Here is a 23,195-nt window from a genome sequence, read left to right on the forward strand (position 1 = left end):
CCATTATGGAGTTATAATACCTATACTAACATTGTCACTCTTTTCCCCCCAGACTCAATTGTTATAATATTTTGGATTAGTTTGGCTGCTTTTGTAGGATTCCTTTTTTTAATTTTGTCACTCATGTCAAGCTCTGGAAATCTGCCTTGGTAAGTGTCTCACTGAGTATATGTCTTCTAGCATTGTGACTGCCAATGAGCCCTGGTCCTAGCATAGATGTTTTTCTTATGATGACTGATGTATAGATGATTCACTTAGACAAATGTACTTGCTTTGGGTAAAAGCATCTGCTAAATAGCAAAAATGTAATGTAAAAAACATGTATAACACTACCATTGCATAATTTTACAATGTGAGCATTTAGAAAATGCATATAACTGTTGCACAATTGTAAATATCTTTATATTTAATTGTAAATATAAAGAGGGAGCCTGATGCTTCGTTAAACTGTGCCAGCAAATTATACATTCAAAATGGGTGTTTCAATTGCAGTTACATAAAATTACCCAGTTGAAAGAACTAGTAGAAGCAGAATGTTTCTTACTAGCAGTTTAATGTTGTTTAATCTTTTGTGCAGGGCTCACAATTCCCCCAAAAAGACGAACAGGAGCCAGCCAAGTTCATTTTCTGCTTGATCTGTGATGTGATCCGAATTTGTTCATATCAACATATTGTTGAAATCATGATTGATCACCTGTCCAACCATCTGAGACAACATTAAGTACAATAGTACTGTATGTAATATTAATATTATAGACATTAATTTGATTGATCTACTGTTATCACACTGTCCCTGCCTATGTTGTAGAATGCAAATACAATATTTGATCACACCGAAACAGTTAACAGCTTTTCTTTTAATAAAACTGAATACAAAACCTAGAAGCTTTTTGAACAAAATAATACAGTTTTCTTAAGTCACATAATAGCTCATTTAGAAAAGTATAACTCAAATACATGTGCAAACATGATTGTTTGGTAGATCACTGTCAATTAGAATATTTTACTCTTTATGATGAAATTAAAGATTCCATTGCTGATACAAAGTCACTACAAATGTTTCTGATAGCTGCTTGTATCAATGACTGTTCGGACTTCTGTGCCTCCTCGTTTGTTCTGGTCACCAGTCTAATATGGATCAGGAACAGCTCTGGTGACTTCGCTCCACTCCACATCTCATGGATATACAGTGACAACAGCAACAGCCCAGCTTCTGATGGAAGAGAAAAAAAAAAAAAAAAAGAAACATACAAGTAATTATTTTCAATATCAAAGCTATAAACATGATGTGAAGTTTCAATTTTACTTTGTTTTTCTGTATTTGTCTGTGTGTTTTTGTATACTGCTGTACAATGCCCAGTGATGGGACAATAAAGATAAGGATACTCTGAAGCAGTCAGCTCTTACCCTTCTTGGACTGATCATGTGTGGTTTCAGTCAGACATGCAATGAGCAAAGCCTGATGCAAGTTATCTGATGGACTGCCTTTGGCCTCCAGTAGGCTTATCATGATGGTGGTGAACAGTTCAAGGATCTCTACTCTTGTGGAACCCTGAGATAGGGTCTGGGACTCAAAGGCCTGATGATAGAGCCTGAGAAAGTCCACTTTCAAGGCAGGGTCAGTCAGCAGAACTTCTACAATTCCTTTGTGAGGCAGGGCAATCATTTGGAACCACTGAAGGAAGTCTGATGTTCTGTTCTCCTCATATGTTCCCTCTACCAAAGACCTCAGCGACCATTTGATGAGCAAGTGTGCTGTAACATTGACCAGGCAGCTAGGATCCTGTTTGTCACTTTGTTGGAGGAGTTGACTGTTCTGGGGCCCAGTGGAGGGAGGGACAGGCTCCCAGTGTGAGAAAATGCTCCTGAGGTGAGGTTTACACTCTTTCAGCATGGCCTGCTCCTGTTTCTCCACTTCAGCATCATCCCCCAGTTCCTCTGCTCGGGCCCTGGCCTGTGGGGACAAGCCTTTACCTCTGCCTTTATCCTTCCCTGTCCCTGTGGTGGAGGTAAACAAACGTCTATGTTTATCTGACACACAAGAACAGTGATCAATATCAAGCTGGGAGCAGCCATTGTGCACATACGATTTTCTCCATCAACTCTTTACAAGAAAAACCTCTTTGCTCAACATTTTAAATTACTTCCAATTAAGTATAAGATGTTTCTAGACTAAAGTTGCTCAGCACATTTGTTCTTCAAAAGTAGAGAAAATGCCAGATAATGAGCCACCAGTAGATCAAACTGTAGCACTCACCAAGCAGCTCCCTCACTCTGTGCTGTTCAGCTACGCCCTGCAATTGGGTCAGAAGTGCTGCATCATGGGACAGTGAGCCCCAGCGGTGGAGCAGAGTGAGGGCCTCCATGCTGGAGAGAGCCTGGGGGTGGAAAGTGAACCAGCCAGCTTCACCATGCACATGGAGAGCTGTCCCACGATGCTTCAGCACAGAGCTCAGTGTCTGCAGGAACAGCCTCAGTGGAGCAGCCTTCACCCCCATTCTGAGAGTAAAAGTGGCACATACTGGAATCATTTGGAGTCCTGTCATATCACCTTGACTATGGAGTCAAAGTAGAGATTCTCAGCTTTAACTCAATGTTTTTTTCTTTCAGATTGGTTTCCCCATTTACAAAGTACAACATGTTTTAAACGTTAAACTCCCCCCCCCCCCCTATTTCAGGGCTCCTAAAATATTGGAAAAATCATATAATGTCCATATAATGTTCTTATTTGGTCGACAATCCTTTGCATACGATAACCGCCTGAAGTCTGCGACCCATTGACCTCACCACACACTGGGTATATTCTCTGGCAATGGTCTGTCAGGCCTGCACTGCAGCCATCTTCAGTTGTTGTTTGTTTTGAGGTCTTTTTGCCTTAAGTTCCCTCTTCAGCAAATTAAATTAATGTTCAATTGGATTTCAATCTGGAGATTGACATGGCCAGAACTTTCCACTTTTTGGCCCTGAAAAACTCCCTAGTTGCTATAGCAGTATGTTTGGTGTCATTGTCTTGCTGTATGATGAAGCACCGTCCAATGAGATTGGAAGCATTTGCTCGTACTTCAGCAGACAAGATGTTTCGATACTCTTCAAAATTCATTCTGATGCTGCAGTCAGCAGTTACATCATCAGTGAAGACAAGTGAGCCAGTTCCAGTGGCAGCCATACATCCCCAAGCCATAACACCCCCACCACATTTCACAGATGAGATGGTATGCTGGGGATTTTGGGCAGTTCCATTTTCTCCACACTTTACACTTGCCACAACTCTGGTACAGTACGTTAATCTTTGTCTCATCTGTCCACAAGACCTATTTTCAGAACTCTTTTACGTACTTTTTAGCAAACCGTAACCTGGCCATCCGGTTTCTGTTGCTAACTAGTGGTTTACACCATGCTGCATAGCCTCTGTAGGTCTGCTGGTGAAGTGTCTGACACATTCACGCCTACCTCCTGGACAGTGTTACTGATCTGTGGGACAGTCGTTTTGGGGTTCTTCTTAATTATGGTGAGTATTCTTCGGTCATCCACTGTAGAAGTCACCAGTGTTTTTGTTCTTTTGAATGACATTCCAAACTGTTGTTGTAGGCAAGCCTAAGGTTTTGGATATCTATAATATCTAATACTAGATATCTATAATATCTAATACTAGATATTGACAGCTCTCTTATGCCTGCACAAATTATGTGACGGAACACACCTGACTAACCATAAACCCCTGTCAACCCAATTGCCCCATTACTTTTGGAGCCCTGAAACAGTGTTGTCATTTTTAAATGGTGAAACCAATATGTACAGAAATACCATCAAATAAAAGCTTTGAATCTCTACTTTAATCTCATAATAATGGTTTGATTTTAAATCCAAACTTTAAAGCCAAAATAAGAAAAAATGCTTAATTGTCCCATTACTAAATATATATATCTGTTCTTACTTAAGGTGTCTGATGATGGTAGATGCTACACACAGGAACTCGCTGATGAGTGGTAGAGGGAGGCACTTAGGAGGCCCCTGGGGTTTGTCCTCTGCAGTGGAGGAGGTGGTGGTTCCCTCCTCCCGGTTCTCCTTCTGCCCGAGGTTAGTGAACCACAGCACATGAAGCAGGTCTATGACAGCAATGAGCAGCCGTTGGTCAAGATGTCTGAAAGGCAGAAGAAGTGGGGTTTTAATTTTACAGCAATTATGAAACAAATCTCAATTAAAGATCCAACAAAAGTACCTTCAAATGGCTACTCTAAGAATGGCACCATACAGCAAGGCTCACCTTCTCTCCACCACCTGTAGTACCCAGGTTAGGAGCCCATGTCCCTTGGTGAGGTTGTAAGCAGCTTTGGTCACGTGTGCAGCCTGGCGCAAAACTCTCACAATCTGAGTCTTGTAGAGAAAAACGGTCAAGATCTTAACAGACACCATGATATGATAAGATAGGAATGAACACAGCATTTCCCTGAGGTACTAAGAGTCAGTCATGGCTTTTTCCACATTTTTAGGATTAAAAGGGATAGTTCACCCTTTTTGAATTTGTATCCAATTCTTGACTTACCTAGGGTGTTCATCAGTTCATACAGACAAATATCAAATCCATTCTGTAGTTATTCAGTGATGTTGCATCTCCCGGTTAGCATTTTGACCAAAACTAGGGGAAATGTTATGGAACTGCTATCATTCTTACTGCTGTAAATGTAAGCAATAACACAAGACTGTGCTATATCGTGGATATCGGTACGAGTGCTGTTGACCATCACAGCCTAGCTATAGCACACCCTTGAGTGTGTTATTGCTTTTCTACAACAGGTTTATACAGACAGCAACAAATCTGACAACAAGCAATGGTGCAAGATATATTGTATTGGTTTATGCCCTATAAAATAGTTCATAAAACGTTGGTTGATAGTTCGGGAAGGCATGGCCTAAAACGATTCGCATGGCAACCCAGAAAACAAATCTCTAGCTGGCTGGCTTATAAAAGCTAGCTAGCCAGTTCAGTTTTTGAAGTGTAAGGATGAGGATATAGGAGGCATAATGATGACAAAAACAACCATGAACCATTATTGTCAGAATTCTACCATTGGTTTAGCAAGGTTTCATTATTGAAAAACTGTTTTAAAAATCCTACAATATCCTGAAGAGTGTTTATGGCATATGTATACACTTTGCAAGTGAAAGTGATGAGGTATCCGTGCTGAACAGCCGGAATGCTTCTCAGCTAATCACAATGCTTGATTTGATCAACCCATTGTATAATAATAAGTAACTACCTAATGGATTTAAAAACTGTCGCCTGGATGAACTGACATTACCCTAGGTAATATAAAGAAAACAAAAAAAAGTGAACTAACCCTTTACAATGAGATTATTGTAGTGTAGGTGAAAGCCTGCAGTGTTTACCTGTGTGTGCTCATCACAAAGGGGGCTGCTGCTGAAGCCTAGCAGGGTCTGAAAGATGCCCTGCTGGTCACACACCTCATAAGAGTATCTGTCGCTCACACCTTCCTCCAGTACACCCAACAGCCACTCCCGCTCCACTTTGTTCTGTGAGGGTAAACACACTCCATCAATAACACTCAAGGCTGAGCCAGCCAGTCCCCTCTTCCATACAGATAGCATCAGCTAAGCAAAACAGACTAGATCAAGGTTCACTCCTTTTTGATATTACCAAATGTAATGTCTGGACAAACATTGCATTAGAGGACAAACATTGCATTAGATACGATAAGATCTCAATCTCTAACAATGCTATAACCATTTGGGGGCTGTTGCACTTACCTCCATGTCATAGCTGTAGAAGAGTTTGAAGAATTCTGGAACTCTTCTGAAGTCCAGGCACTGATGGGACAGGAGGAACTTGTTGACCACCATGTACATGTGCTCCTCTGGAAAATCAAGCAAATGAGAATATCAAACATACAAATCTTTTAACCTAAGACCCTACAACAGGTCAGTCCATCTATGCCATATTTCCAGAGTTTCCAGTGCATATACCCACCAGGCTTGAGCATCTGCTGGCCCACTTTGGCGATGTATGTGGTCAACACGAAGGGCAGCCTTAGATTCTGTTGTCGGATGCCATTCTTCACTGTGTCCATTAGGTACAGCAGCTAGAGATAGAAACCCATCATCATTATAGTCTCCTCTCACTGTTTTTTGGGAGTTAATCAAAGCTCATGTAAATTATGATAGGGGATTACAAGCGTAAAGTTAGTGTTTACCTGTCTCTTCTCTCTGAAGCGAGCCCCCTCTAGGTGATGGCAGTAGGAGCCCAATACTTGGTAGGCTGCAGCTCTCACCTTGGGGTCATAGCTACTCAGGGCAACCACTGTCACCCCAAGGGCATGGCTGGAAACAAACTTGACGCAGTCGATCACAGACTCTGACAAGGAAGGACAACAGTGTTCGTTCCAGATAATGGCTATGCCTATAACAACAACTTGTATTGCCAGTGCTGTCATGTATTGCCTGTATGCATTTTCAAATTGTCTAATAAATCAATTGAATTGTTCAACATTCAGTCAACCTCAGTGTGAATGTATATGTTTATTAATGATCATCACCTGGTCGGAGCATGGCACTGAAGAGAGGCAGGAGAAAGCAGGGGTCGTACACACTCCCAAGGTCCTTCACGTCTTCTTCTCTGTAAAGCAGTTCTTTGCCCTCCTGTTGATGATGACAGGGAATAACTTATCAGGTCATATCCAGATTGGCAGTTTATATCACATGCAGTATTGTCTCAAATGAAAAATACATCTCATGCAAGTGATTGAGTGTGGATGGATTACCTGGGGGATGATTCTGCGTTGCTGGGGGAAGTGTGCGATGGTGTAGTGCATCCTATCTGCATTAAGCAGGGCCAGGAGGTCCTCTGAGTTGGGCTGCTGCCACAGGGACGCACCCAGGCTTTTCCTGGCCTTGTGGTGTTCCACCGCAGCTGGGCCCCACAGGGGAGACCTGGTGTTCACACCCAGAGTCACATTAACGCATCAACACACACGCATCTCACACACACAACAAATCAGATAATGAGTAAACTTACTGAAATTCAACTAAGCTGATGTTGTTTCTCTCATACTCCTGCAGCAGTAATAACAGTTTCTGATCTGCACAACAAAAATAAACATGTAAGACAGTGCAGAGAAGACTTCAATTCAAACACACAAGGATAGGTGAATTTACCTGAAGTGCTCAACGTAGCTCCATATGCTCCCATAAGTACAACAAAGTGACTGATGTTACAGACTGCAGGGCATTTCTTCACCAAGGTGAGTAAGAGTGACACCAAGGCCTCTGAAAGTGATAAGATATAGTGACATAATTATGTGTAAATGTTTGTGATGTTATGTGGTTTGTGATGTCCTGTGTTTCAAATAACCTTTTTGTTTAGTCATTTTATAGAAGACAGAATGAAGTTTTCAGTGAAATTCACATCAGACAAAAGTGCTACACACAGACGCACAATGAACACAAAAAATCTGGAGGGTGAATGTACATGTGACGAGAAAAATAAAGATTCAAGGGTTGGTGTCCCTCCTGCTTACCTTTCGTTTGCAGATCTCCAATGGCATCCTGCTCTGTACCCAGCATGGTGGGTAAGAACAGAGAGTGGTTGCTGGTCATCATGTGAATGATCGGTAAGGGCACCTGGTCTTTAGGGGCATCACTGCCACCATATATCAGCTTCAACAAGATGTTCAGAGTGTTCAGGAAGTGTTGGTCACTGTAGCGATATCTGGAATGGGAAAGTTATATTTTAGCTCCTCCATAAATGTGGACTTCTGCTAATGGAGTTGAAGGGGGAAAACATAAATTTTGGCCCCCTTCCTTGAGATCCCTTCCCCCGATGGGCCGAATAACAAGCGGTGGTGTCATATGACTACGATGGAGGTCTGTTCCCTTACAAAAAGATCTTAATTTAAATATTTTGGTTGGAAGTCAGGGTATAAAACAGAATGTTTAGAGACAGATTCTCTCTCTTTTGGTCCTGGTGTGTGGTTCTCATCTGAGCTTGTGAGTACTGTAGGAGTGACCATGTGGTCATCTCTCTACCATTTATCATTGAGGGTAGAATGTAACATAAATCTGTGAAGTATTTGCTTTGCAATAATTGTATAAGTTTACGGTATTATTAAAGCCTCATTTGATTCATTCTATTTGACCATTCTTGCACTGATTTAGCACATACTCAACAATTCTGCACATATTTTTGCACAGTGTTAATTAAATTACTTGGAGTCAGATTAATAATATTAAGTTATGCTTTGCTATTAATAATATATAGCCAAATGTCTTTTCTACATAGAGGATGAAAACAACTTACTTCAGTCCGACCTTGACAAAACTGTTCCATTCGGACACAGTGATATCTTCTGCAAAAGTCTAAAAAGAGATTTTGGAATAAATTACCAGTAACACAGAAATGCCATAAGCATCGAGCAATGTAGACATGTAATTGTAAAGGGTTAAAGAGACTAGTCATGCATGTAAAAATGTTTATGCAGAACATCAACACACCAGCAGTCCTTGCAGTCTCTTCAGTATAGTTTCCTCCTGGATAGATGGGGCACTGGCCTGCTCTTTATAGTGGCTGTATGAGGAGATGAGCCACCGGAGGGCAGCAGTGAGCACCTGCTTTCTCCAGGACTCCAGCTCCTCTGCAGAATCTGCCAGCTTGGCACTGATGGGGTCCACTAGTTGCCACCTAAAACGACTTTGAGTGTGAGTGAGGGAGTGAGGGAGTGAGGGAGTGAGAGACAGGATTGTTTACTGATGAATTACCTTTCAAAGCCATCCACTTCTTGAAGGGCTGCTGGAAGGTTGATGATGAGTTCCCTGATGTCACTGACTCTTGCTGCCACCTTGACCAGGCTGGCCAGAATTTCTACATGCTGGGCCAGAGAGTCTCCGGTCTCATCTTCCAGCACAGAGAGACTCAATTTGGCTAGCAGGGCCTGCTTCAGGGCCTTCAGCACTGCTGTTTGCACTGCAGGACATTAACATAGGAACAATGAGAATAATAATCATGTATGGCATAATTAAAGTGCAAAACCAGTGTAAACATGTTGTCCCCCACGAATGATGTAGCACCCTTCCTTGTGTGAATTATTTAAACGCATGACTGAAAAGTAAGTGGAGCATATTCTGCTTATTTTATTTATCAGTCTTGCGTTTTTTGAAGGCAATCCAAAAAAATTGCCAAAAGGTACAAAAGGTCTGAGGTGTGCTCTCCTCTTGACATCCTATGACGATTTTAACGATAGGTTAGTTATCACTTTAGCCGCATCATCACAAGATGAATCGGCGTCATCTTGAAACACCTAACAGTCTCAATTGCAAGACGCATCATTCACCCAAGTTGTCAAAATTGGGCCAATCAATGTAATTTTGTAAATGCTGCAACTGTATGGCAAAACACATCATTCACCAAAATTGTCCCAGTGGTGTCGGAGATATAGCGTAACATAAGAACGGACAGAATTGTTTGACATATGAACAGACAGAGACTGATACATAGTCTCCTCTGTGGGGAGACAACAGTGGGCAATGGAAGGGGTGATACATGTATATAGATACTCTGAATTACCCTATCCCTTCATTTACCATTTTCCTACTCATGTAGAAACAAGCAAACCCGCCTGGAGTACCAGATGGGCAGGGTTTGCACTTTTAGGACAATTCCATTGTGCCAGACAAACTCAATAAAGCACAGCTAAGTATTCAAATAATATTTCAACCAAGATCTGCAGACAAGTATCACTAACCGTTTTTGGGCCTGGCAGGGTCTTCTCTGTCTGCGGTCTGTAGGTAGGTGTTGATCAGTGAGAGGAAGGCCTCTGTTTGAGCTGAGAGCAGCTCCTGGTTGGCTGACTCCAGACACCACAGCTCAAAGCTGAGGCGATGAGTGGAGCAGTTGAGCAGCAGTAAGGAGCCGATGGCCTGGGTGGCAGAGCGGGGCTGCTGGAAGCAGTGCAGCAGCACGTCTGTGTGGATGAGCTTGGCGCTGCCTGGCTCACTGCACAGGACCTGCAATAGGAAGTCCTCCAGCGTGGGGCTGGAGCAGGACAGCAGCAGGGTGCCCAGGCCATGAAGGTGTGCCTGGGACAGGAAGAGGGTGTGGTCCTGGGAGGAGCGGGAGGCGCTCTCTGTGAGGACCTGCAGCGCAGTGCGGCCGTACACGTTGAGTTCGGTGGGCACGGCTACGTCGGCGGGGGTGATGAGGCTCTCCTGGGGCAGGAGCAGCAGGGTGGAGACCACCTCTTTTAGATGGGAGGAGTCCATGTACTGGTGCAGGGCCAGTAGGCACCTGACAGGGTAGGACTCCTTCCCCGAGCCCCTGGAGTCCCTCTCCTCCAGCTCTATCAGCACAGCCCTCTCCACGGCTCCCAGGTAGCTGCTGACCAGATCTAGGCAGCCCAGGTCTCTTAGTGTGGGGGCATTGGTCTGCAGCAGGGCCAGGATGTCATCATTGAGCTGGCCACATAGTTCCCTCAGTCTAACAGGGTTAATGGTATTAGGAGGCACAGCGCCCAACTCCAAGGCCAGAAACCACTTCTCCAGACAGGGGTGCTTAAAGATGGAGCTCAGCACAGCCACAAGCACCTAAACAAAAGAGATATGCATCAATAATCCTCAATACATTACCTAATTTCACCAAAGAATAAAAAAACATCCAAAATTAAACACAATTATGCAGAAGGACGTTAATCTTTTTTTTTACTTCAATAAATGCAGTTTCAATTAATGTCTTATTTCCATACCTGGTCTTTGTTGGCATCTGTCCCAGATGATGTGTTGATTTCGAGGAAGAGGTCTGATCCGCCTTGGGCATCCACGGGCATGGGCTCTGCTGCCTCCTGGAAGCTCTGGAGCTTGGTAACCAAATCCCGGAGGACTCCAAGTAGAGTACTTAAAACTGGAACCCCTGTCACTTTGGAGAACTGTGAAAAAACAGAGAGCAACTTATTATCAACCGTTTACCACAGAGTACATTTGGTATTGATCAAAGTGATCAGATTAGTGTCTCTTTGTACCGTGCTGAAGTTGTCCACAGTGGATCTGATGTAGAGCAGGACCTGCTTGACTGCCACTGTAAATTCAGCCACCTCCATAGTGGAAAGAGCCTCCTCTATACTCTTCCTGAAAGAGTCATCAAGGAAAGCGGAGGCCCCCTGGCTGTATGCAGACTTCATCAATGCAGTGAACGAATCAGGGGTGTGTAAACCATCACAAGGGCTTTCAGAGGACTTGAACTATAATACAGACCAGAAAAGGCAAACACATTGAGTTGTAATCATTTACTGGAACCATCATATGTATGTATATGATAATAATGAAAGTGCTATATTCTGACCAGTTCCTCCTGAGACTGTTGTGGAAGCCATTTGGAATAGTAGTGATGGAGGTGTATTATAGAGGTATGAGGAGGTCCGCTGTCTTCAGAAGAGCTCAGCTCTTTATCATACTGCTGCAGAGCCATGCAGAGGGGGAGGGGATCTCTCTGACAGTGCAGCACATCGGAGAGTACTGCCGCCAAATACTCATACACCACCCCTAGGGCCAAACACAGTAATGCATGAGAGGCTCATGCTATTGTGATAATCATAATAAAACAACATCTGTTTTTACCTTTTTCTGTTTTAAAAACTGCTGGCAGTTTGTTCCTGGCCTCCAGTGCAGCAGGTACCACTGCACTGAAGGGAAAGGTCTGGATGATGAGGTCATCACTAAGGGACGGCCCAAACTCCTCCATCTCTCCTTCACTGCTCTCCATGATGACATCTACCATGTCCAGTACATCTGAAACACAGCATTACACGTTCAAAATTAGCCACTCTCTCACAGGCTTGTACTCGTATTGCAATAAATGGATGTGTGTGTGTCTGAAGTTCCCACCATCTATGTGTGAGATAGGGATGCTGGCAGCGTCTCCCTCTTGGCCACTCAAGTTAGCTTGCAGGTAGGCTGCCTCCTGTACCAGGCTGGCCACTTTGTCTGTGTATGTGTAAGGGTTACACACCAGTGTTACCAGTACCTGGGTAAACAACATTGATGACACCAGTTAGAAACAGAAATACTAGGGGTGAAAGGCAAGGTATCGAGAAAGGGAACTGGATTTACCCTTTCTAAGAACTGGATGACTGTTTCCTGTTGGGCTGGCTGCAGTCTGACCAGGTGGTTGAGCCAGAGTTCCAGTTCAGCCCAGGTGTATTCAAACACACCACTGTCCTTTAGTACCTGCAAATGACAGAGGATAATACTGAGTCATACAGCACTGACTAGATGTATTTACAAAGCCAGGCTTATTCTTAGTATGGCACAAAAGTGACCTGGGTAACCAGCCGCTATTAGTGTAAGGTGAAGTTAAGGGGAAAAGCCTATGCACCTTGAGGACCAGCATCCTGGTGGAGGTCTTCAAGTGACTGTTATTGCTAGTCACAAACATCATGAGGAGCAGGTAAAACACAGACTTCTCTCCAGCTGCTGCCTCTGTATCCACAATATCCTGAGAAGAAAAGAGATTAATATATAAGGTAATTGAAGGAAGTGATGACAGTAACACCCATGCTCTACACAACATCCTCACCTGAACACGGAACCATGAGAACTTGCTGGCAGGAAGATCCAAGGCCAGCTGCAGTATTTGATACTGAAGGACAGGGGGCACTTCCTCCTTGATACCTTTCTCTGACACAATTCCTAGAGAGAAAAACAATAATCAGACATGAGTTCAAGGGGGTCTTTGCAGCAAACAGGAAAGGAGGGGTACCTAACAACATTTTTTTACTAATTCGAGGCTGGATAGAGTTGGAGCACTCAACAAAGCAGACATCGATTTCTTATAGTTCACTTTAATTCATGATCAGTATGGGTACAGGTGACTTAGGAAGACATCAGCTTGACATCAAAACGTCAGAGTGACCTGACCATTGCTCTTAGCTCCTATGTATAGCCTAGTGGCCTATTGAGTAAGTCGGTAATAATAACAATAATAATTAAACATAATTCAAGTGATGGCAAAATAAATGGCAAATAAAAAAAATTATAGGAGAAATCATGTGTCTTGTTGATCACTTGGCCATGTCAAAATAAAGTACACGTGATATTTGGTTGATATTTGTCTGTGAAAACGGAGACACAGAGAAACAAAATCAAGTCAACACCATCATAGAAACGAGGACAGTGAAAACATTGTTACGCCTTCTAGGATCTTAGAAGTATTGCCAGAATTACAAATGTGACCATTGCGTACATTGTGACAACACAACAAATATAAAAGTTTATTACCACCTTAGAAAAGATAAAGACTATCAAATCTAAAGCTTCATTAATTGTAGCACCACAAATATTATACATATTATACTTATATTGGTCAAACCAAACTAGCATTGAAACTCTGCATTGCAGAACATAAGGCTGCTATTCATAATAGATGGACTATGCTATTGTGCACTACATAAAAGCCAACCATGGCTCACCTTCCACCCTGCGCTTTGTATCCATAGATCACGTCCAAATTTCACCAAGGAGGTGACATCGTACATACATTTAGACAAAGAGAGGCATTCTGGCAGTACTCCTTAGACACCGGGGATCCTAGGGGGCTTAACAATGATTTTTCATTGGTCACTTATCATTATGGGCAATTTTCCATTTAACTTGAATTATGTTATCAATAATATTATTATTAGCTAACATTGTTGTGTCTCAATAGGCTGGGCTATAAATAGGAGGTCACTCCGAGGAAGACGTCAGCTTGACGTTGAGACATCAGTCACCTGTACCCATCATGAACATAGATTAAAGTGAGCTATAAGAAATCAATCAATAATGCTTTAAAAGGTGCAAGACTTAATTTATTTTTCTGTCAAATGGCTGGCCCGCTACTTGTACTGGTATAAAGTTGAGAGATGGGGCCGGTGGCCATTCAGAGAGCTCTGCATGCAAGGACTAATGTCCATGATGGTGTAATAATAGTTTTAAACATATTTTGAAATTATATATTTTTGTTAAACATTGTTTACAAACAATGAAGTAAGCAACCTTATATTTTCGGTTATGATAAGGTAAAGACTGTTGTACTTACTTATTAGGCATTTATAAGTCATAGGCCTATTATTTGAGAATCAGTGAGTTTATAGCAGAACAAATCCCAGATTGTGCTTTTAAAATACAAAATCACATGCATTGATCCACTCGCAAAAAAAACAGAAAAAAAGTGCCCATCATTACCTTTCAACAGCTTGCTGAAGTCAAATTTGCTCTGGCTGACCAAATGTGGCACCACCTTCTGATACAAACAGATTACCTGGAGTATAAAGGCTTTCAGGAGGATAACCTCTGGAGATTCAGGGCCTGTTGGTAATAAAACACGTCAACCAAAACCCATTCCAGTGATTGCAAATAGTGTACACACACACACACACACACACACAGGTGAATGTGTAGGTCTCACTCGCTCATGAAAAGGAAATGGGCATAGCAGAGCAGTCGGAACACCTGTACACCTTCTCATGGTGGAGGTGGTGTAATGGTTTGGGGAATGCTTTCTTGGAACACTTCGGGCCTGTTAATACCAATCAATCACAATCATCACAGTGGCCTTCCCAGTCACCGGATCTGAATCCAATAAAACACCTTTGGGATGTGGTAGAATGGGAGATTCACAGCTTGAAAGTGCACCTGAAAAATCTGCAGGAATTGTGTGATGCAATCATGTCATCATGGACCAGAATCTCAACGGGATGTTTCCAACATCTTGTGGAATCAATGCCAAGAAGAATTGAGAATTGAAGAAAGAATTGTTTTGAGAGGCCCTACCCAGTATTAGTATAATGTTCCTAATAAAGTGTTCAGTGAGTTTATATATACATACATATATACACTCACCGGCCACTTTATTAGGTACACCTTGCTAGTACCGGGTTGGACCCCCTTTTGCCTTCAGAACTACCTTAATTCTTTGTGGCATAGATTCAACAAGGTGCTGGAAACATTCCCCAGAGATTTTGGTCCATATTGACATGATAGCATCACACAGTTGTTGCAGATTTGTCAGCTGCACATCCATGATGCGAATCTCCCGTTCCACCACATCCCAAAGGTGCTCTATTGGATTGAGATCTGGTGACTGTGGAGGCCATTGGAGTACAGTGAACTCATTGTCATGTTTGAGATGATGTGAGCGTTGTGGAATGGTGCGTTATCCTGTTGGAAGTAGCCATCAGAAGATGGGTACACTGTGGTCATAAAGGGATGGACATGGTCAGCAACAATACTCAGGTAGGCTGTGGCATTTAAACAATGCTCAATTGGTACTAAGGGGCCCAAAGTGTGCCAAGAAAATATCCCGCACACCATTACACCACCACCACCAGCCTGAACCGTTGATACAAGGCAGGATGGATCCATGCTTTCATGTTGTTCACGCCAAATTCTGACACTACCATCTGAATGTCGCAGCAGAAATCGAGACATCAGACCAAGCAACGTTTTTCCAAACTTCTATTGTCCAATTTTGGTGAGCCTGTGCGAATTGTAGTCTCAGTTTCCTGTTCTTAGCTGACAGGAGTGGCACCCGGTGTGGTCTTCTGCTGCTGTAGCCCATCTGCCTCAAGGTTTGAAGTGTTGTGCATTCAGAGATGGTCTTCTGCATACCTTGGTTGTAACGAGTGGTTATTTGAGTTACTGTTGCCTTTCTATCATCTCGAACCAGTCTGGCCATTCTCTTCTGACCTCTGGCATCAACAAGGCATTTTTGCCCAGAGAACTGCCGCTCACTGGATATTTTCTCTTTTTTGGACCATTGTTTGTAAACCCTAGAGATGGCTGTGCGTGAAAATCCCAGTAGATCAGCAGTTTCTGAAATACTCAGACCAGCCCGTCTGGCACCAACAACCATGCCACATTCAAAGTCACTTAAATCACCTTTCTTCCCCATTCGGATGCTCGGTTTGAACTTCAGCAGGTCGTCATGACCATGTCTACATGCCTAAATGCATTGAGTTGCTGCCATGTGATTGGCTGATTAGAAATTATATATATATATAGTGGAAACGTCTAGGAGCCACAACAGCGCAGCGGTGGGCTACACAAGCTCACAGAATGGGACCGCCGAGTGCTGACGCGCGTAAAAATCATCTGTCCTCGGTTGCAACACTCACCACCAAGTTCCAAACTGCCTCTGGAAGCAACGTCAGCACAAGAATTGTTCGTCTGGAACTTAATGCTCTTGTGGCTGAATTGGAGTGAATCCCCGCAGCGTTGTGTGTGTGTGTGTGTATATACACACACACACACAATACCTATATACACACACACACACACACACACACACACAGAAGATACATACCAGGCTCTTCAGTTTTGGTTGCATCATCTTTAGAACCTCCTTTCTTGCCCTTTGTCCCTTCCTCCTGACCTTTGTCTTTCTTTGTCAGTGATTGCCATTTTGACACAATGCTTGTGATGTCAGGCAAAATCTAGAGGACATGGAAAGCAGGAATTCAGTTGACATTTACACTAAAGACATCACATTGTGCAACATCAGTGATGTACTTTTCCTATGTACGGCACACAGTATTACATCAACTGTACGTTACCTTGCTAAGTGCTTCCCTGTACTGCTGTACCAAGTCCTCCATCATGACAGGGGTGTATATGTCTGAGCTCTGCCACACAGATTTATCCAGACAGTACCCCATGTTTTTATGGGCTCTTCTCAGGATAAAGGACACCAGAGAGAGAGTTGTATGCTGCATCACTGTATTAGCACACTGTAAAGAGGTTAACCATTATAAATGGGAGACATACAGTACAGCACATTGGGTGACTATAGCCATTGAGCACATGTAGGTGAGAAATGGGGTGACTCACACTGAGGCTCTGTGCGAAGAAGGCCTTGTTACAGACTGGAGGGAGAGATGTCACCATCACCATGGACAGTAGACGGGGCAGAGGGATAACCTCTCGAATTTGAAAGGCCTTGGAAACCTCTGGCTGAGCCTCATAGATCTGTAGTGCAGTGGTTAACAACTGATGTCAAAGAAGAGTACTTACATTTAACGGGCAAACAAGGCATTGATAGTAAAAAATTAAATTAATAGGGAAATCACCTTCTTGAGTAGAGTGACATTGTCCTGCCAGGCACTTTCGAGGCGTGGGGTGAAAGAGTACCGAGTCTCCTTGAAGTATCTGGGCAGCATATCAGGGCTGACTTTGAGTATGCTGACCACCAACTCTGCCACTAGTTCATCCTCTGTGGCCTGCTTCAGTCCCACTAGGAACTGCAACAGGACGATGTTTCCAGCCCTGGACACAGAACATCCCAGGAAGCTCAGTTTGGGGAGACAGGGAAGTGGAAAAAGGGGAGGGAGGGAGGTAGAGAGAGAATATTGAGATGATCCATCACTTACCTACCAGCTGTCCCAAAGCTGGGGTCATAAAAACTGATTCCATGTTTACGGGAGCAGCAAAGATCAAGCAGAAAATTGTGAACAAGATCCCTCACAACCATTTTCCCACCTTCCTCTGCATTCTCAGCCACCTGAAAAATTAGGATTCCAAACAAACAAGACTCAGTGTTTCAGTTCACGGTACAAATATGAGCGCAATACCCAAATGAGCAGGTACACTACCTTGCTGTCGTCTGTGCTTGCATCCACAATCCCATTCCATTTGTACAGAGATGCTATACTGGCCAAGACAGCTGGGCTAAAGAAGCGAACTTTCTGTGTCTTGCTGATAGCCTTACTCTGTACAACCTGCAGAAAGGACAACACACTTAGAGTCCCAGCATCAAAGTTGAGAGGAATAATAATACAAGTAAACAACCAGGTAGGGCTGTGACGGATACAAGTTTAAATGGTTACATGAGGACGACCGTAAAAAACCCCTGCCATAACCGTTGAAATACATTGATTTTGAAAATTTGAATATTTATTTTCATGTAGATATACTTTACCTGATAGGATGAGTGTATAATAATAATACTTATTAACAATTGTTTTGCTACAATAATCCATCTATCAAACTGTTTAGTATTTTGAGGGCGAGATAGTTGCGCATGCTCTCTCCCTCAAGAAATGCGCCATCCTTTTGAAGCTCCCTCTAGCTAGATGTGGGGAGGGGAGGAGGTAGGGCAGCGAAAGGTCTACCAATGAGAGTGCATGCTGTCACTGAAATTACATACAAGAAGATCCACTGGATGATCCCCTGTCATGGTGGCGCAGCAACCAAGGTCGCTTTCCTTTGATGGTGAAACTGGCAAGAAAATACATATTTGTGCAACAAGAACAGCAGGGAACATTGTTACCCCTGTCCGGTCTTGCCTCAAGCTGGACAATGTAAATATGGTTGTGTTCCTGGCATGGAGGCCTAATAATAGACGGAACAAAGTTCTTATATGTTTGCATATGTAGCATGTGTTTATTTTGCTCCTTTAGCCTGTTATTTTAAAAGGACACACACAACAGTCTATTTGTACTGACTATGGTAGGCTTAGCGCGTGTTTGCATAGACTATTTATTAAAAAGCAATATTTCTAATTCCATGCGTTCATATGCCGCCCCCCCCCCGTTATGACGGTTACTTGCATGACAACCAACCGTTACCTAAAATTCCATGACCGTCACAGCCCTACAACCAGGTCAAATGCTTACTTTAGTCTGCAGCGTAGACAAGATCAGATTGACAATGGAAATTCGATCCTCCTTCAGTCCAGAGTATAGAATGTCTGGCAGGAAATCTAATACAACAAGAAAATCTTTCATCAACCCACAAAAGAAAGGTATTAGGCTACTACACTACTTCATGTTTTATATTCATACGGAATCATTACCTTTCATTTCTAGTAACTGTACTATAGTTGCATTATCACCAGAAACCAGGAAGGAAAGTGCAAACTGTACATAAGCCATGCGAACATCAGGTCTGCCCTGGAAAGGGAGAACAGAAACATATCATCAGAATATAACAGTGATCTGGGATCAACACATAACACTGTAGATGTGTGCATGATTGTAGAAGATGAAAACAGAAGAAACAAACATTGTGATCTCAATGATGGCAAAGAGAACAATTATCTCACCATTTTATCCTTTCTTCTCGCCAGTCCAGACAGAGCTTTGCTGAAATGAATTTGACTGAAGACCTCTCTGGCTGTGTCTGCACCCTGTGATACCATGGCTGACAGGAAACTGAGACATTGGCGGACAAACCTATGCCCAGGATGAAGCAAGCAAGCAAAATGTGAGATATTCACACACCTACAGACATGTTGACAGGCAAGAATAACAGTATGTGCCAAATGTTCTCATTCAATATATACTGCTTTAAATCCAACATACCTGTGGTTTTCTGAATACATGGATGTCTGTATGAGTTTCATGTACGTGGAAACAGTCTTTTTCACTATGGTTGTTCCAACCATTCTAAAGTGAGAAAGGTCACTGGCTGTCCTGAGCAGTATCATCTCCAAGCTCTGGAAGACCAGCATCATCTGGACAGACAACATGTCGTTACTTGTGAATGCCACTGATTTGGCAGTTGGTAGACTGAATGAGATAAGTAGTCCACTGCACTTACTTCACTTTCAGTTTGCTTTTCCCCCTCCAGCAATTTAAAGATTTCGGCACACTCCATGGAGATCTTTATGTAGCCTTCGACTACATCATACAAGTCAAGGCATGGCAGCTTCTTAGCTGTTGATATGAATGTCTCCAAGCCTGCAATCAAGGGAAACGTTTTGCACACATTCGTTGTTAAACTACAATTGACACTTAACAACTGACAAACTATCCCCTCCAAAAACAAAGAGTGTAATGTGTTAATGAGGTTCTAGCAAAGCTTCCAAAGGGTAAGATTCTTTGGTTGGCAGTAAAGTAGCTCAGATGCAACACTGCATATCATCATGAAGTATTGTGTCGGTAAAGTAGCCTGAGGGATCTGTGTTTTCTGAGCTCCAATGGTGGAACTCCACGGTCAATGTAAATGTATGTAAATGAGAATTTCTTCAAAATAAGAGTGCACAAGTTAAACTTTATTTAGCATTTAAACATGGTAAATAAGGATCAAGGAACCACAAACAATATGCTAAATATATATATATCAATCATCACCATATCATATTTGGGATAGTATTGCCCCAGAAGGGGTTGTAATTGTTCTTATATCCCAGCAATTACCCTGATTAAATAGTATTGCCAGAGAATAATGGACCCTACATTTTTTTCTTTGAACTATTTTTCAAAGTTTTTAATTAATCTCTGGCATCAATCTACTCAGTAACAGTTCTAGAATATGGATCAGATGAGTTTAAGTCTAAAGCGATATCTTAGCAAATGTTGATGGCTCTTTACTCCGGCCATACACCTCAAAGTGCCCTATCTGCACTGTGTAGGACACATATAATGGACTGTACAAAACTAGGAAAATAAAGATAGTAATATTTTTCAAAGAAGTGTTGCAGAGTAGAGTGGTACCAGAGATGAATTTAAATCTTTGAAAAATATTTCTGTACTGTCCATCATATGACCTACGCAGTGCAGATAGGGCACTTCAAATTGTATGAAGCCAGTAATCACTTTAGACTCATCTTAGACCCATTTTCTAAAAGTGTTGCCAAGTAGAGTGGTACCAGAGATGAATTGAAATCTTTCAAACGTATTTCTGTACAACATTTGTTATCTCGAGATAATGACATAAATAACTCCAGATCACAAGAATACAAAGAAAATTAACTCGTTATCACGGGAAAACTGAGTAAAAAAAAGTATGAATACATGCCCTTTTAGGGCTTCCGTATGAGCCGACCTCACAACTGTAACATGTTGGTTGGCAAAGGGGATTCACTCCTACGGAATAATTCGTCCTACGGGTGGTCTTAACGGTAGTGATGGCAGTGCGACACTGAAGCTTCGATACGTGCTTCAAACCCTGAACTACAATTCCATAGAACCACTGCTTCAAAGCTTGCTTTGGTGCGAAAAAAATCACATGACATGACGTCCGAAGCAGCAACTGCTTCATTGCCTGAATGAATCACCTGACTGGTTCGCGGTCCACTGCCTCGTCTCGATTCTGACAGGTGACAGATTGCGACAGTTTTGAATTTGAGCGCCTCAACACTTTATAACCGCTCTAAACAATGCACAATTTGTGGGTTGTCGTAGTAGGTGCGTTGTTGCTGTTGAGTTGTTGGTATTGTGTTTGAGTGTTCTTCTTGTAATCTTTGAGTGTTCCCCATCCCACATAATCACCCCCTGCCATAGTTACACAAGCACACCCAACCTATGCCATATTTTCCCCAGGACTCTCTCCTCAATAACACAATACACACATTCATCAATCTTTATTTGTAAATAGAACATGATATTCATTCTTAGTGTGTGTGTGTGCATCAAAGAATTTTCAAAGCAAAGATACTTTAAATCAAAGGGTGATCAAAGCAAAGATGCTTCAGAACAAAAGTAAAGTAGTTTCTCCAACACTGCTCATTGAGGGGTGTGTGTGTGTGCATGTAATTAAAAGCCTCCTGTCCACCAACTAGCCTGCCTAATTTGACTGCAGCCTTGCACTTCGCCAGGAGAGGTCACTGTAACTGAAGCTTCGTGTAATGAACCCATTTTCGAAACAATTGGATCAAGTGGTTCAGTGCTTCACAAAAGCTTCATTTTCCCATCACTACTTAACGGTGTCCGAATCACGACTGCTATATGTCTTTGTGAACATGTCCTCTACTTCCCACAAAAGGTGGATGCAATTAGTTTAGCGATTGGGATTGATGATGCGCACCTGCAAAACGAATTGCCTTCACCCTTGAGAGCGTAATTGTACACGCGAGAAAGATGTTTGGGAACTGAGCTGCAAGGAGTGTGCAGGGATATATGGTCGGATAAGTGTAGCTGTAAGAGACGTAGTGAAGACAATTTTCTAAGTTAATATTGTTATTTATGTACACATTAACATTCATGGTAAAATATAAAAGAATATCGCTATATATGTGTACGTTTGTAAAGAATCACCCTTTTCGATAAATCTAGTTTAATCTACATGACGACGATAAATCTAGTTTAATCTAAGACTAGACTTTGCAACTGACTGTATATTGGAATGTTGTTGACGTCTACAACGTCCAAATGTGAAGAGTAGTACGTCTAGTCACAAATTCGGGCTAGACTCGACATGATACGCACAGTTGTGAGGTCCGCTCGGGCTAGCAGTAAAGTAGCTAAACTTACCTTTCAATGCTCTGGTAGGCTCCTTCAACATGGCTTTAAAAACAGTCCCATTAAACTCCGTCTCTGTTGATTTTCCTTTCTTAGCTTGAGTGTTGGACTCATCTGAGTCTTCACCCAATCGTTTTTTTGCCATACTTAAGCTAAAGTGAAGTACACACAGCAGTTTCAGCAGTTAACACATGTGTGGACTACATGGACAAGATGTCCAAGCAAAAATGTTACCGGCAGAGTTACATTTCCGCTTCACTTTCGTTCCGGCGTTCTAGAGACTGTCACACCCTAAAGCGTCCACCAGAGGTCAGTTTTGTTTGTCCACCAGCTTTGTTATTTCAGTCAGTTGTGAGACTGGTGGCAATATTGTGATGACAGAGGACCAATGAGGAGTGGTATGTTTATTGACTGTGCAAATACTGCAAAAAATAATGTATGTTATATTTGCCCTTTGTCAATATGAAATAGGCTACTCATACAGTGATTGAGACAACTCGAATTCATCATGGCTGAGGTAAAGTTCTACTTGAGGTTGCAATAGCCCATGTAGGAGGACAAGATACGGTTTTGCAAAAGTAAAGGTTTTTATAGGTTTTATAGGTATTTGCTAGGTTATTTTTTTGGAGTGGGGCAGTCCCACTCATATATATACATATATATATTACACTCACCGGTCACTTTATTAGGTACACCTTGCTAGTACTAGGTTGGACCCCCTTTTTTAGCCCATCTGCTTCAAGGTTCGACGTGTTGTGCGTTCAGAGATGGTCTTCTCCATACCTTGGTTGTAACGAGTGGTTATTTGAGTTACTGTTGCCTTTCTATCATCTCGAACCAGTCTGGCCATTCTCCTCTGACCTCAACAAGGCATTTTCACCCAGAGAACTGCCGCTCACTGGATATTTTCTCTTTTTCGGACCATTCTCTGTAAACCCTAGAGATGGTTGTGCGTTAAAATCCCAGTAGATCAGCAGTTTC

The 23,195-nt window shown here is 42.5% G+C and overlaps 1 protein-coding gene across 2 annotated transcripts; it reads right to left on the reverse strand.

Moving 5' to 3' along the window:
* Nucleotides 1–837: 837 nt before the first annotated feature.
* On the reverse strand, nt 838–22,381 carry urb1 (URB1 ribosome biogenesis homolog). Of its 2 annotated transcripts, XM_083696014.1 has the most exons (39): nt 22,227–22,381; nt 19,573–19,712; nt 19,335–19,486; nt 19,076–19,205; nt 18,827–18,923; nt 18,648–18,733; nt 17,625–17,750; nt 17,403–17,533; nt 17,103–17,298; nt 16,864–17,001; nt 16,590–16,763; nt 16,340–16,469; nt 14,221–14,343; nt 12,575–12,687; nt 12,374–12,493; nt 12,109–12,225; nt 11,884–12,022; nt 11,617–11,787; nt 11,342–11,541; nt 11,022–11,240; nt 10,749–10,928; nt 9,753–10,590; nt 8,770–8,974; nt 8,506–8,692; nt 8,312–8,370; nt 7,533–7,723; nt 7,171–7,281; nt 7,031–7,094; nt 6,777–6,945; nt 6,552–6,654; nt 6,210–6,370; nt 5,987–6,098; nt 5,767–5,873; nt 5,389–5,532; nt 4,265–4,374; nt 3,935–4,141; nt 2,258–2,499; nt 1,408–1,998; nt 838–1,213 (listed from the first exon to the last, which is right to left on the reverse strand). In XM_083696014.1, the coding sequence occupies exons 1-39, from the start codon at nt 22,357–22,359 to the stop codon at nt 1,011–1,013; spliced, it is 6,819 nt and encodes a 2,272-aa protein (XP_083552140.1). In that variant the 5' UTR covers nt 22,360–22,381; the 3' UTR covers nt 838–1,010. The 2 variants fall into 2 exon arrangements, with proteins under 2 accessions (XP_083552140.1, XP_083552139.1); XM_083696013.1 differs by having other exon boundaries at nt 12,374–12,687.
* Nucleotides 22,382–23,195: the final 814 nt, after the last annotated feature.

This window comes from Argentina silus, assembly GCF_951799395.1.
Source record: "Argentina silus genome assembly, chromosome: X".
NCBI classification, from domain to species: Eukaryota; Metazoa; Chordata; class Actinopteri; order Argentiniformes; family Argentinidae; genus Argentina; species Argentina silus.

Excerpts from the sequence above, each read along its gene's own strand:
- urb1 (XM_083696013.1), bottom strand. The coding sequence starts at position 22,359 with ATGGCAAAAAAACGATTGGGTGAAGACTCAGATGAGTCCAACACTCAA. Across the intron at positions 18,924-19,075 it reads CGAGAAGAAAGGATAAAATG|GGCAGACCTGATGTTCGCAT; the intron begins GTGAGATAATTG and ends CTCCCTTTCCAG. Across the intron at positions 12,688-14,220 it reads CTTCAGCAAGCTGTTGAAAG|GAATTGTGTCAGAGAAAGGT; the intron begins GTAATGATGGGC and ends TTTTCTCTCTAG.